Genomic DNA, 14,894 nt, shown 5'->3' with positions numbered 1-14,894 from the left:
ATGCTCGGCTCAACCTCCTTATCCCAGCTCATGAAGCTCGTGGGGCCGATGCTCCTTATTCTCTGGTCGGTATGGTACCTGGGAATCTCTCGGCAGCATGTACAGACAATCACCCGCAAATTCCGCAATCAAAGGGAGCTGTTCATCAAGGATTTCCTCGAGCACGAGATCGATGGACGATTTGATGGCGCGGCCATCGAGGGCCTGTGTGCCAGCAAGAAATGGACAAAAGGTTTGCTAATGGGCTGCGATGCGGCGCCAGGGGGCATTGGTGAAGTGCGGAATGCCCACTTGCATTGCATCCGCTTTGCGATCGAGGCAGGAGGTAAGTCATGTCCCTTGAGATAGAATGCGGAACTCTGGATGATCTTTTCGTACTTACCGGTGGCCAGCGGAGTTGATCCTACCCGAAATCATACCTCGCTCAGAGGACGATCTCAAGAACATCAACGGACGGCCCGCCGTGCCTCTCGACTACTACTTCGACGCAGCCCACCTTAACCACGTGCTCCAAACGTACTGTCCGCAGATGAGAGTACACGGATCGATGAACGACCTGTACGACGTGCCCGAGGTCTTCGAAGCCCTCCAGTTTAGCATCCCCGACACGAACAGCAACTGGGTCAACGGCACCGTCCTGGCCGAGCCGTCGGACTGGGGCAAGCAATTCCACACCTTCATCGACGAGAAGTCGCCCCTTGCAGAAAGGGTATATCCCTTCCGTACCCACCTCAAGCACACGCTGTGGACGTGGCCTACGGCGCGGGACAAGGCGCCCGTAGCCTCTTCCTTCGGACGCATGCTCCGCATCCGCCCGGACGCCCGGCGCCTCGCGGCCTCGGCGCTCTTCACCCTCGAATCCCGCTTCCGGCTCAACCTCGACCCGCGGACGCGATACCACCCGTCAAGTTTCGTGGGGGTCCACTTGCGCACCGAAGAGGACGTCAACGAGCGGTTCCCTGACTACACGACGCAGGCGGCCAACTACCTACACTACCTCTCCGAGTCAGAATCGGGCGTCGCGTTCCTGGCCTCAGGCGCCACCGAGACCAACATCACGGCGTTTGTCAACCGCGCCAAGGACTTCAATGTCACAGTCGTCACCAAAACGGATATCTTGGACGACGAGGAGCAGGCGCTCCTGGATGCGCTAACGTGGGACCAGCGCGGGCTGGTCGACTACGAGATCATGCTGCGCGCCGGCTTGGTGGCGGGCGTCAGCGCGAGCAGCTTCGCGTGGAACTTGGCGCTGCGGCGGTCATATGCTTTCGGGCAGGGTCCCATGGGGGTGCCGCTGGCGCCTGGGGAGACGATTTCGTGGAAGGACGAGTTTACCACGCTGTACGGCCGGCACGAGAACGCGTACGCTATGAGGGCGACGGTGTGGCCATGATGTCTTGACAGACAAGGGGTGGGGGGAGGGAAAAGAATTAATGATATGTGTGTTTTGGCGGGGGTGGGAGAGGACCAATGGAGATGAGGGCTTTCGCAAACAATGTAGCGGCAGTTTGCGAATATCTAAACAATGATGGCTGAATGCTTACGGGTAGTGGTGGTTCTACGGGCGCTTCTGCCATGTACCCCATCTGCAATGCAAGGGATATCATATCAGTCTCATGTCAGATGTCGACTTGGGTTGGTTTGTGTATGCCTAGCAAGCCCGGGTCAAAAGTCTGGGTACACGTTGGAGTTCTACTCTACGCCTCGAGAGCGCCTCCGTTTTATTTCGCTGCACTGTATCAGATAAAAAGATGAATACCACAGCTCATCGTCGGTCAGGGGAGCCCTCCGCAGGCGATTTGATATATTTTTTCTAAACAGAAAACCCCCCCTATTCTTTCATCTCATTGTTTCCGGAATGTTCTTGACCTTGTCGACCTTTGGTTCTGTAACCTACATGGTGAGATGTACCCAGACTTCTTTAACCCGGCGTTGGCCGAGCCATCTCGATGTCCCCGTTCCGGTCCATCCAACTGCAAATGACAAGTCGCTCCGGGTCCGGGTTTTTCGACCCCTCACTTCGGTCAAATGCTCGTGCCTCTTGTGCCGATGATTGCATGGCACGGTGAGGTTGAAAAGGCATGGCCAATGCAAGGTCTCTGCTCAAGTCCACTCGGGGCGAGAGGATTTGAAGACCAGGCTCTGGTAATGAGAGAAAGAGAAGTGAATGTTTCTCAGAGCCCAGGTTGCCCAGTCAAAAAATCATTGGCTTGTCTGCTGGCCCACCGACCGGTGTGAAGGGGGCACGGCAATGCTTGTGTAACCATTCAAGAATGGTCAGAAGCAGAGCAGACACAGCCGCCCTGTGCCAATTATCCGCGAGGAAGCCCCCGCTACACTCCAAGCTACCCCTCGTTCAAAGTTCGTCAAGCGAGCCGTCAATGACTGACAGGTGAAGGACAAGGCAAGGAGAGGCAGGCAAGCGGCGACCACGGCTGCTGACCCGCATGAAGCGATGCATCCAACTGCAGCGGAGGTTGCGTCTTCTTGTGTAGCCCAGGCCCCATCCAGGCCCCGTCATGTCAGTTCTCTTCAGTCCAGTCTGTTGTACCCCGCCGTCACGCGACCACGCGGCCCGCCTCACGCTCTCGGCTCTAGGCAGGACCGTTCTAGATGTCTGAGGTATCATGATGAAGAAGCATGAGTTGGGCCATCAGAAGAAGATGACCTGGTTTGAGTTGCGTTGGTTGTTGGTTCGTATTTCGTAAACCTGGTTGAGGATATGTCGTGAGATGGATGAGGCAGGTGGGGGGCAGGGAAGAAAGATGAGGGGTGAAAATGGGAGGAAATGGTTTCTACTACTGTGTATTAGTTGCTCCAGCAGGGGTTTTCTCGCGGATGCAGGCTCAGCGTTGCTAGCTCCGTGTAGACCCAGAGCTTGGTATCCATCTCATGGAGATCCATGGATCCTTGCGGGCTTTTTTTTTCCTTTTGGTTGCTTCTGTGAAGGCAAAGTGAGTGAAGTTGCTTTCTGTATCTTCCCCTTGCGTTGCTCATCTTCACGTGGCCGCCTCAAAGTAAAGTGAGGTAGGTAGTACTGTAAGTAGCTGTCGTGAGCTGCATGATACGGGCCAGGTATGATATTACACATTACTACACAGTAGGTTAGCCCAGAGACACGGGCTGCATCTTTTGGTCAGACTCGCAGCTGAGGTTTTCCAGGTTTCCGGGGCTCCCAATTCCAAACGAATGCCACTCACCTCACTGAACGAGAGACGGGAAGTGAGAGAAATGTGCCGCTGCTCATGGCAATAAAATCCACACGCGCAACACGCTCCGTTTTCGTAAAAGTACACATCGCTGCCTTCCCCGTCGACGGTTCCCCCTCACATGCGCCTCTCTCTCTCTCTCTCCTCTTCCCGTCCTCTCTCTCACTCTCATCCTCACCCTTATTACTCACTCACTCACTCACTCGCACCTCAGCTTACTCTCCCCGAATTCCAGTAGGCCACGAACCTACGGGATACACTGAACCACTTCCATCTCTCTGTCTCTCCGTGTCTCGCCTTTCCGTCACTCAGCCAGCCGTTCGCGTCTTTTGGTACTTTTTGCGTATATAATCCATCCTGCCCCGGCACTTCCCTCCCATCCCCACAGACAGAAAACCAAAGAAAAAAGAGCGAAACGAATCCTTTCAGATACAGACACACACACATACGCACGTTTCGTACCGAGAGAAAAAAGCAACGAGGCAAATGTCGGTTGCCGACATCCGCGGAAATCCCTCTGCACAGCGCCTACTTTGAGCACGAGATACCACCCAACCATCCGCTCTCTTTTCTCTCACTACCTTACCTCACCTTACTCTACCCTTTTTCGCCCCCAGCTCCCCTCCCCTTCGATCAGAAACTTCGGCTTCGCGCCTCCCGCTGCCGCCATGGCTACCAACGCTGACATCATCACGCTTGACAACTTTGAGGAGCTGCTGCCAAGATGGGACCCCGCAGGCTCCAATCACCTATATGCGATTGTTGATATGGGCAGGTCAGTACCTAAGCTTTTTCTCTTTGTCTTTGGTGCATCTATCCGTACATATTCGTTTACGTCAAGAATTTCTTTTTCTGCTTTTTTTGTTCCGTCCGGATCGCCCTCCAGGATTGCCTCGCCGAGAGGCAAAACCTGGGGAAAGCCTGTCTGCCTGTCTGCCTGTCTGCCTGTCTGCCTGTCTGTCTGCGCCTGTACTTTTAAGCCTCAATTCTCAACGAGCAAACTACTCTTTCTACTTGACACCATGACGGCGGACAACGCCAGCCGAACCATGTCTTTAGCTCCCGCTCCCCTAAACATAATGCACCTTTAAAAGAACAATAGATCGGTCTCAAATACTGACCCGAGCCCCGGCCCCACCATACAGCAACGGCATCCGCTTCTCCATCTCGGACCTCACCCCGCCCCAAACCCGCCTCCTCCGGCCCATCTACCGCGAACGCGCCGGCATCTCCCTCTTCGACGCCCTCAACTCCGCCTCCACCGCCGCCTCCGAACCTCTCACCTTCCCACCCGAGACCATCACTCAAGTCGCAAAGACCCTAGCCCGCTTCCGCCGCATCGCCGTCTCCTATGGCGTCCCGCCCGTCCACTTCTCCGTCCTCGCCACAGAGGCCATGCGCCGCGCCGCAAACGCCCGCGACATGCTGACCGCCATCCGCGAGGCCGCCGACATTGGTGTCCACGTTCTCGCCCCCGAGGTCGAGACCCTCTTTGGCGCCGTCATGGGCTCGCGATCTGCCTTTGTCGACGTCGCGCGCGGCGGGCTGTTCCTTGACCTCGGCGGGGGCTCCGTGCAGATGACCTGGGTCGACACCCGGCTGCCGGACTACGAGGTCGCCGCCGCCAAGGCGGGCGAGAGCATGCCGTTTGGCGCCGCAAGGCTCATTCGTATCCTCGAGGGGCAGTCGGAGGAAGTACGCACGCAGGAGAAGGAGAAGCTTAACGCAAGCATGCAGGGCGCTTTTGCGAAGCTGTGCGCCAAATTCCCCGCGCTCGCGCAGGCAAAGGCGGACCATGAGGCCGCTAACTCCTCCTCCTCCTCAGCAGCCACCACGAACGGCAGCACCGTGGTACCCGGCGGCATCGACGCCTACCTCTGCGGCGGCGGCTTCCGTGGCTACGGTTGCATGCTTCAGCACAACGACCCTATCCAGCCGTACCCGATCCCCTCGGTGGGCACCTACACGGTGACGGGCGACTTCTTCAAGCAGACGGACAAGATGCGGCGCGTCAACCGCGAGCACGAGGGCAAGATCTACGGCATGTCGAAGCGCAGGCGGCAGCAATTCCCCGCCATCATCGAGGTCGTCGAGGCCTTTATCCGCACCGTCCCGCACCTGCGCACCGTCACCTTCTGCGGCGGCTCCAACCGCGACGGCGCGCTGCTGATGAAGCTGCCCAAGAGCGTAAGGGAGAGTAACCCGCTTGAGGCGCTCGCCGGCTTTCCCATCCAGGGCCACGAGGAGAGCGGGGGCGCAGGAAGCAGCGGGGACTTGGCTGTCGCGCAGGCGATTCTGCGGACCCTGTACGGCGCCGTGCCGAAGAATGTGGACGTCTCGCGGACGCCGACGGTGTTCTCGCTGGGTCTGGGACCGCTTTTTGCGAGGCAGGTTTGGATTCACCAGGGCGAGGACGACGATGCAAACGCTTCGTATGCGTTGCATGAGGCTGTCACGCGGGACCCCAGCGCCCCTGGGCTGACGCACCTCGCGAGAGCGGTGCTGGGTTTGACTGTGTGCGCGAGGTGGGGGTCGAATTTGGGCCCAATTGATGCGCAGCTTTACGGGAACCTGAGGGGTCTCGTCGCGGAGGCGAAGTTGGAGAGCGTGTTCTGGGCCGAGTATCTTGGTGCCGTGGCGGCTGTCATGGTTGACCTCGTGCCCGCGTGGCCTACTAGTGTCGAGGAGCTCGAGTCGACTTTGAGGTATGTGCTTTTCGATTTTCCCTGAGTGACTCGAATCCTGGAGATAGATGTCGAGAGCTATCGACTCCTGCGTGAAAGCAGCACTGACAGAAACCACACAGATTCGAAGCTACGCAGACGTCGGACCCCGAGAAGAAGAGGGCGAGCATCGATTTGACTGTCCACGTAGCCCCCGGCGCGGCGGTCGGCATCGACCCCGCGGACGTCATGGGCCGGTTGGCGAATGTTGGCAAGAAGCGCAAGGATGGGACCAAGCCGGATAAGAAGGTTTCGGTCAAGATTGTGGAAATGAAGTAGTCGTAGCTAATAGTGCTCTATGTGTTTTTGGGTTGTTTTTTTGACGAGTCGACGAATCTTATGAAAGATACCCCCCTCACTTCCCTCCGTCACTTACCAAGTCCGAACCTGGCTTTACTTTTCTACTACTAGTGATGTGTCTGTGATTATGCGAGAATCAACCATGCCTTGCTTTCCGGTGTCAACGACACAGCTGTGTTTGTATTACTTTTGATTTAACAATAACGTCTGAACTAGACGCCAGAAGTTCAGTAGGTGAATCCATATCTGATATTGAATTCTCTCAGATCAAGATGGCGTCTATTACATGTTCGATAGCTATGACCACATCATTTATGGCTTGTTATATTGAGGATGTTCATTTACGAGTACGTAAATAACGACTGTTTTTACTCGATAAGAACGACTGAAAGTAATACACCTTATTTGAAATTAAAGCTCTAATAGTTTCCAATAAACAGTGTACTTATCTTCAATATCCACGTATCTCGCTCATGTGATGTGATTCGTAAACGAATACGTCAACGAAGACTGCTTACGCTTCAAAGAGAGTGTTGTGTTCGGTTACACGGACGCACTACACTCAGGTACACAGGAGGCTCTTTCCCTTCAGTCAGCACCGCCAGGATCAAAACCTTGTCCCGAACGTCGCACTCGAGAAGGGTAGTATCTACCACAGTGCGGCTGCATCGTTAGTAGTCCCGATCGAGAGCATTATTCAATAGGCTTAGACTCCAGTACCTCTGTCCGAGAGTCTTCGAGATCATGACATGGTCTCCCACAGGCTGTGACTCTCCTTCACGTTCGCTCTGGGCCAGACGAATGTTTGCCTTGACAAAGCACTGAGTCTATAGCTCGGGCTCCTCACTCTCTTGAAGGGCCACAGGACACCTTTTCGTGACCTGTAAGTCATTGACCTGCCTCTTTCATGCTTTGACTAACTGGAGAGAAACAAACGCAGGCACAATGACACATCTTTAAGGTGCTTCGGTTACCTGCAACATGCAAAATATGACATGAACATGGTGATGGTAGTGGATTTGTGTTGATCTATATCTGATGATTCGATCCAATTACCCAAGAAGCAAAAACGACGCCATGACCCATCACAAACTTGACTTAAAATGAAGGCTTCTCAAATTCTCAACATTAAACCGCGCTCTTTTCAACAATCTCCCTCCACAAAACTTACTCCGAAGCCTTGACCGCCGGCGTAAGGTGTACCATCAATGGCGGCTTGTTGTAGAGGATGTAGACGTCGTGGTCGATCCAGCCCTTGCTCTGCGCGGCCAGCTGCAGGTCAAAGTTCCAGATGACCTTGGCGAGGATCATTTTCATCTCGGCGTAGGCGAGGTTCATGCCCAGGCAGTTACGGGGCCCGATGTGGAAGGGCTTTAGGGCTTCGAGGTGGTCGTCGGCGAAGACCGGGTCGCCGAGCCAGCGCTCCGGGTGGAACTCGAAGGGTTTGGAGAAAATCTTGTCGTTGTGGTAGAGGGCCCAGTGGGTGACGCCGATTGTGGTCTAAAGGTTATTGCGTTAGCAAAGGTGAAAAGATGGGAAGTGGAGGATGAGATCGCACGTTTCCAGGGATCCATTGTCCGAGAATTTCTTGTCCGGCAGGCGGCGTGATACGCGGCAGAGCGACGGGAACGGGAGGGTACGATCGCAGGGTCTCTTCGAGGACGGCGTGGAGGTACTCGAGCTTGGCGGTACTGAGGAGGTCAATCTCATCCTCGTTCTGGAACGAGGTCCTGATCTCCTTCTGGAGCTTGGCCAGCTTGTCGGGGTTGGTCAGGAGGAGGTAGGTGCAGCCTGAGAGAGCCGTCGCAGTCGTCTCGGACCCGGCGATGATGAGAACGTTTGCGTTTTCGTACATTTCCGGCAGGTTCATTGGCTGTGGACGCCTTGTCAGTATTCGAGAATTCGTCAAGATAGAGGTTCTGCCTCTCATAGTGGGTGTGGCCGTAGAGTAGACAAGTGTAGAACGGTTTCTTACCTGAGCTCCCTTCTTGAGCATGGTCTCCGCAAAGTCGGGTCGCGGCGTGCCGAGAGATATTCTCTGATCGACCTTTTCACGGACGAACAGCCTGTGAGACATGCCCTTCTTCATGACTTCCTTGGGGATGAAGGCCTTGAGGATAGGTTCAAGGACCTTGAAGCTTCTGGTAATGTTGACCATGCAAATCATTTTGATGTTCTGGAAGATCACCTTGACCCAGGGGTGGTAGTCAGACTTGTCGAGGCACCCAAACGACTGTCCAAAAGCAAGGTCGCCGATAATGTCAAATGTGGTATAATTGTACCACGCCACGACGTCAACAGGGCCCTTGCTGCAGATGCCGTGGAGCCGCTCGATAAGAAGGTCAATGTAGCTCTTGATGATGGGCTGCTGCTCCTGCATGCTCTTGGCGGAGAAGCCGTTGGACAGAATGCGGCGGTAGCGGGAATGGTCCTCACGGTTGGCCGAGATGATGTCCATGTGGTTCTTGTCGATAAAGTCCGGGTCTTTGGCGTTCTCCTCGGCCTTGCCCTTGCGGTGACCCATGATCTCCTTCATGGCGTCCGGATGCTGGAAGGAGAGCTCATTAGGCGAGACGCGGATGATTTCGGCGTCGTAGTATTGGTGGAGGGCGAGGATTTCCTTGTGCGTTTGGCCGCGGGCGCCCATCAATGCGTAGGGGATGCGAGTGGCGGCCCATAGCTTGGGTCCTGGATATTTGCAGAGAGGGTGGAATGTCACGTTGTAGATGATTTGAAGAAGGAGGCCGATGACGACCTGGAAGGGTGTTAGGAGTTACTTTAATCATGCGGAGGTAGGAGAGAACGGATCATGATATATGTGTGCTCAAGGGGATGCAGACTTACAAGTGAAATTGCTACCAGAGGCCATAGAATAAGAGGCGAGAGCCTTGTGCTCCCGGTCTGTATTTCTGACAACATCTTGGTTGTTTTGTTTTTTGGGCTGAGGATTTAGACGAAAAGATAAGTTGGCATATGAACAGTCGAGAATGGCCTTAGTTCCTGGCCACTGAAACTTTGTATGGCTTCTGAGAGAAGATGAGTCAAGTGCGGTGATGATAGAGTCTTGTCAAAGTCTCAAACATGGAGGGCACTGGAGAATTCTTATATGCCACTCGGACCGTCTTCGTCGACATAAACTTCAGGTATAGGAGTCCGACATGACAGTATAGCCCTCAAATCCCTACAGATTACAACGTCACAATGTTTACCATACACTCACCGGTCATTGGCAACGCATGGTACCCGCAGGCCAGACCATCGGCAGGCAAAACTCCAAACAACGCGCAGGTCCTTTTTTTTTCCCTTTCCCCTCCCCACGCGGAGCCGTCAAGACACCGTCTTGCATAAATGCAACGAGACGCACGATGGACAATGATGAATGGACAACTTCCGCGTCTGTCAGTACGAGAGACGACCAACTTCGCTACACACTCACACGAATGCGAGGCAGGCTAATATCAGCGCCAACGACTACGGCCCGCCGCGCGTCATAGTTCCCCGGCATGGGTGATCGACTAGGCCCATCTACAATCTACCACTAGGAAGCCAACCTTACTCGTCGGAACTTGCTATTCGTCCGCTCTTTCTGAAGAGGAGGAGTCGTAGAGGCTTGAGGCTTGCAGGCGCCATGTCGTTCCCGCCCGGAAACCTGTCGGCAGTCGACATGTTGCAGGGAGGGGCGGGTGAGGTACGGGTATGCCTGATCCCTCCCGCATCGTGTTGCCCCCATGGTTTTACGATGAGTGTCATGGCAAGTCGTCTCCTTCTGGAGAAGGTAGTTCGGCTCCGAGACTCGTAAACTCTATGACACTGAGAATTCTGGGGCACTGGGGCTCAAGTTGAGTTACTGGAGTATATGGACTGTGGGCCACCGGGTTCATCTTGGCACGGGGATCTGGACCGGCAGTGTTTGCCGGGGTATGAAGTCAGTCTAAGATGTTAGTTCAACTGTCCAAGAGCTTTTTGAAGCACTGACAGGTTTTTTTTTTCCTCTCTTGACACACAGCGGTACGGATACGCACGACGTTGCCGTGCTTCGACGTTGGACGTTGCACCGCAGTGGCGTTTCCATTGTTCCAAGAGTGCAAAGATTGTCTCAGAAGGCACACCACGCGCAGTCCCGCCTATGCACGTCGATGCTCTCTGGTTCGAACGGGCAGATGAGCGGACATATGGTGTTGTCCCGGGCCCCGAGAAGCGGTATCCCTGCTACTCGCCCGTTTTCGCTCTTCGTCTATTGTCCGCGTCTTGGCCCGCCTCAAGTCCGCAACGGGCGGGGATGAACTTGCAAACCATGGCACCGTGACACAAGAGGCGGGTATTCTCTTTGGAGATTTTGGTGGGGTTGGGGGCCAAAAACCTGCCGAAGACCTCGCGGTCCCCCGACTTTTTTCAGTCCTTTGGTCTCTGGGACTCCGCCGTTTCTTTTTGCTGCGCCGCCGGACAACGGCGAGGGCACGGCTGCTTTTTGCTTACTGTTACGGCGCCGGCTTCTGATGCCTTCTCCGGTGTGATTGTACAGTCAGATGTCATCGGATGGCGGACAGCGGATGTGACGAACGCTGATCTGCTGATATTCTTATTTCCTCCGAACCGGTGGAGGGCAGCTAAAACTCCGTGCTATCGGCGGAATATTAGGAAAAGACGACCGTTCCTGACACTTTGCGCGATGGTGGGTGGTCGCGTATTGTTCCCCCTCGCCTACGTGAGGGTGTGGGAAGGTTGGATGGGCAGTGAGTGGCCCGATCATTGGGCTCAACACCGGTAGATTCGTTTCATCTGCCACGGAACTCTCAAAGTCGGCCGAACTACCCACATCAGTGTTCAGTGCTCTTGTATGAAGTTCTGCCCTGTCAACATACTTGACGCCGAAGAACCATTCCTGACTGGAAGTCACAATGTGGTACGGCGACGAGAAATGTAAGCAGCTGAAGCGAACGACACCGAATTCGCGGTGAGTTTCTACCTCACATTATCCATGGAGGACGCCTGAACTATTCGATAGAGTACCAAAATATCGGGTGGCATCAATGGCGAATCCAGCGCTTCACAATACAACTTGACGGCTGCCGGCATAAACGCAGTCAGCAAGCTAAAGCTCTCACACAACCTGGCAATATCTTGCCGAAGGGCTTCTTCTACCTTCTTTTGGGCAGGAATTCGCAAGTGACGTGCGAGCGAGCGAGGGTGTCTACGATAACCGACACGATGCAAGATGACAGTGTCAGCCTGCCTTACCTAGACCGGTAATCGCCCATCTTGCATCGGCCCTGGCGCAAGTCGGCTCCGAATGATACCCCCACCTGCCAGCACGGCGACGCAAGTGCGGCTTGAAGCCAGCTTGATTTGATGAGATATAACATGACCTGACTATGACGATGCCCTACATATCGCGATGTGTCTGCCGCCCTTCTGCGAAGCGCTCGACTTATTTTATAGGCTTGGCGATTCCCACTTCTGTTGCGCAAAAAATGTCCCGATCAAAACCGTTATTGTGTAACTGGTGGCGCTGTATTGTTCAGATGCACCCCTGTGGCTTTTGCCTGTTTAGGAAGCCTGCATGACTGAGAGCCTAACAACAAGACACCAGAATCGCCTAGATGACTATTCTCGAGATGCAAAGATGAGGGAGCGAATATTCGGAAGGTTTATCTGATGATGTTCCTTTTCACGGATTTTTCGCATTAAAATACGATGCTGTGAATGGCGGGCAGAAACGGCTTATCCATTCGAACCGGCAGGTCATCCCGAGGGGAGGCCACGCCGAGGCGAGGCGTCCGAGATCGGGCCACGGGGACAGGGGACCGATCGGGATCCCCACAGTACAAAACTATCGGAGCGTCACCGGCTTACTTCCGCGTACGCACCGAAACTCGTACCACTTCAAACAAGACTTTTTTGTTTCTTTCTTTTCGTACAGGAAGAAGACCAGAGGTTTCGTTCGATCAACAATAATCGGGTTATAACTCAAATCTCAAACATTGAACTTCGCCACTCATTGGTAGCGACGGATCTCCAATCACGATGGCCTTCACAGTCTTGTCAGACAATAACGTGAAGCAACTCTTCCAGGGCTTCGGCCCGGAAGACGTGGCCCTCATGTCAGATGTTCTCACCGACGCCTTTCTCTCCTACTCCGTCGGCCCCGAAGCGCAATACCAGCCCCACCGCGCCGCCGTCGTCAGGCCCGACGGCACCACCGGCCTCTTCATGCCGGCCACAATGGAAGGCGGCATGTCCGTCAAGGTCGTTGGTCTCCCGCCGCCGAACTCCGCGGTATCCGATCTCCGATGCGTCCTCACAATCTGCGACGGCACCGGCAAGGCTGTAGGAATCATCAACGCTGAGGAGCTCACGGCATTCCGGACCTCGCTCGGTTCTATCCTGCTATACAGGTACCGCAAGGCGACGGCCAACATCGTCGTCTTTGGCGCAGGAAAGCAGGCGCTGTGGCATCTCCGACTCGCTCTTGTCCTCCGCGGCAAGGACATCAAGACCATCACCATCGTGAACCGCTCAAAGGAACGCCCGGCTAAGCTCATTGAACGGCTTCAGGTTATGAGCAAGGCCAGCGGCGTGGGGAACACCGACTCAGTAACTTTCACTGTCATCGAAGCGACACCAGACACAGCGCCAGGCAACTCCGAGCTGCGTACCGCCGTCGAGGGGAGCGACGTCATCTTTTGCACCACGCCGTCCACACAGCGCATATTCCCGGCCGATTGGTTGACTTCGGAACGCGGCTCGGCCAAGACCCGGTATATCTCGGCCATTGGATCGTACAAGCTCAACATGAAGGAGCTCGACGCAGACTTTCTGCGTGCCGTCGTCGACACACCCCTCGGAGCTTTTACGTCTGCGGATGGCGGGGCCAAGAAGGACGGCGTCATCTTTGTGGACAGCCGCGAGGCCTGTTTCTTGGAGGCCGGCGAGCTGGTGGAGGCCAAGATACCCGCTGAGAAGATTGTCGAGGTCGGAGAGTTTACTGATACGCTTCGCAAGGCTGATGAGACGGAGGCGAAGTTGCTACGTGAGTGGCTTGAGAAGGGGTTGGTTGTGTATAAGAGTGTTGGTATTGGTATCATGGACTTGTCTCTGGGCAAGGTTATTCTCGAGTTGGCGGCTAAGCATCAGGTCGGCACGATATTGCAAGAATTCTAGGTCCTTATTAGTTTGATATAGTGAGATCAAAAATAAATGAAGGTCTAACTATGTGAATGTCAAACGCGTCGTCTTGCTCAACCTTGTTTATTTCGCCCTGGAAGAGAACTTATATCCCCAGTACATAATCCGGATGAGTACACCCAGCCGCGTAGAAAAGAGCCCAAGTTCGATAAACGCCTTGAGTGACATAGTCCCATCACCTCTTAATTCCTTGCCTACATGCTTTGATCATCTACACGATAGAATACTCTGAACATCAGAGAATACTAAGGACACGAATAGGAGTAATCTTAGGGCAGAGAGGACCACTAGGGAGATAAGGGAGGTCTGGAGTCTAATTTCACTGATCGTGGTCAGTCTCATTGCTGCGACTCAGAGCAAAAGTTTGATACCCATCATTCTGCGTCAGTAGCACCAGCAGGTTGGAGTTTAGCATAGGCTAGGGGAGCTCGTTTTCGGTCTAGATTGTCTTGTCAGAACGACGTCAGCCTACCTTACGAACGCGCCCACTCAACACTGCCAAATACGAACCGCGTAGTCTCAAGGACTCTGCGCCAGTGCTGAAAAGTTAACCGTCAATGTAGCCTCACCACGTTAATCTATAATCCTCGAAGACCCATGGGGAGGCGATCTCGCCGCCAACAAAATTTCGTGAGCTTTTCCTGAAATCCTGGACTCGACCTCATCACAATCACACGGACGCCATGAGAAACGACATGTCATGAAGTGTAATCAACAGTCTACTTCGAGTCGGTCAAAACTTTAAGTCCGGAATGCTAATGACTGTAAGTGTTGACGCATACGATCCTCACGATGTAGTCGTTGATGGTGACTGCCACCAATAAGACTTCACTAAGAGAGGCGGTCTGCATGCTATCAATGCATTGCTTGCTTCAGCCGCTGCCGGTACCCCGCAGTCCATATGCTAGAACGGACCGCTCTGAAGCAAACAAGAAGCTTCTGAGCTCTTTTGACGGATGGCTCTTTGGCCTCCTCTAGATTGCGATGTCCGTCATAGCTTAGACATCGTCTGTTTCTTCCATATGTGGCTGGGCTGAACTGAGACAAGTTTCGGTTCTCTCACAGGAAAGAGCTTGCATCCACGTAAGTCACTCGTGTTCCCTTCAAGCTTCTGGTCGAAGGCTCTGAATAGATGCCATCTGATGCGTTTCTCAGTATTTACTTGAAGAAAATGTTTGATTTCTATGTGCTTGGGTTGAACACATACTGGAATAATTCCCAAGACTATCTTCACGCCGACTCACTTTCAGCACATACAGCTCGTCTGTGAGGCGAGCGGCAGATCCGGGAGACAAATGAAGGAGGCAAGGTCTGGATGCCCTCGATACATAAAGATGAAGTCTTGGGCCTCAACGATTATGTAGACAAGAGATTAAAGAGCTACACTGAGGCCCCTCCTTTTCTGGTCCAAGATCGCCAAATACTTCTCGCCATTCATTGTTAGTCGACCAAGCCATAGCCATTCCAATCGGAAATT

General features: G+C 54.1%; 4 protein-coding genes across 4 annotated transcripts; 3 read left to right on the top strand and 1 right to left on the bottom strand.

Moving 5' to 3' along the window:
- On the top strand, window positions 1–1,393 carry BDP55DRAFT_727111 (uncharacterized protein; the record flags this gene model as incomplete). The annotated part of the gene is made up of 2 exons (XM_060579247.1): window positions 1–325; window positions 393–1,393. 2 exons carry the CDS (start codon window positions 1–3, stop codon window positions 1,391–1,393), a joined length of 1,326 nt encoding a protein of 441 aa, XP_060431390.1.
- A 2,484-nt stretch (window positions 1,394–3,877) lies between these two features.
- Window positions 3,878–6,211, top strand: BDP55DRAFT_727110 (Ppx/GppA phosphatase; the record flags this gene model as incomplete). The annotated part of the gene is made up of 3 exons (XM_060579246.1): window positions 3,878–3,984; window positions 4,355–5,914; window positions 6,016–6,211. 3 exons carry the CDS (start codon window positions 3,878–3,880, stop codon window positions 6,209–6,211), a joined length of 1,863 nt encoding a protein of 620 aa, XP_060431389.1.
- A 1,104-nt stretch (window positions 6,212–7,315) lies between these two features.
- On the bottom strand, window positions 7,316–9,541 carry BDP55DRAFT_714017 (cytochrome P450). The gene is made up of 4 exons (XM_060578258.1): window positions 9,077–9,541; window positions 8,208–8,987; window positions 7,791–8,105; window positions 7,316–7,732 (listed from the first exon to the last, which is right to left on the bottom strand). The coding sequence occupies exons 1-4, from the start codon at window positions 9,149–9,151 to the stop codon at window positions 7,400–7,402; spliced, it is 1,503 nt and encodes a 500-aa protein (XP_060431388.1). The 5' UTR covers window positions 9,152–9,541; the 3' UTR covers window positions 7,316–7,399.
- A 2,715-nt stretch (window positions 9,542–12,256) lies between these two features.
- BDP55DRAFT_692723 (shikimate/quinate 5-dehydrogenase) lies at window positions 12,257–13,393 on the top strand (the record flags this gene model as incomplete). The annotated part of the gene is made up of 1 exon (XM_060577150.1): window positions 12,257–13,393. One exon carries the CDS (start codon window positions 12,257–12,259, stop codon window positions 13,391–13,393), a length of 1,137 nt encoding a protein of 378 aa, XP_060431387.1.
- Between the last annotated feature and the right edge of the window lie 1,501 nt (window positions 13,394–14,894).

This window comes from Colletotrichum godetiae (assembly GCF_030913485.1).
Source record: "Colletotrichum godetiae strain CBS 193.32 chromosome Unknown BDP55scaffold_14, whole genome shotgun sequence".
Lineage (NCBI taxonomy): Eukaryota > Fungi > Ascomycota > Sordariomycetes > Glomerellales > Glomerellaceae > Colletotrichum > Colletotrichum godetiae.
Note: the sequence above shows the minus strand (reverse complement) of the source record. Positions and strands in the feature narration are given on the sequence as shown.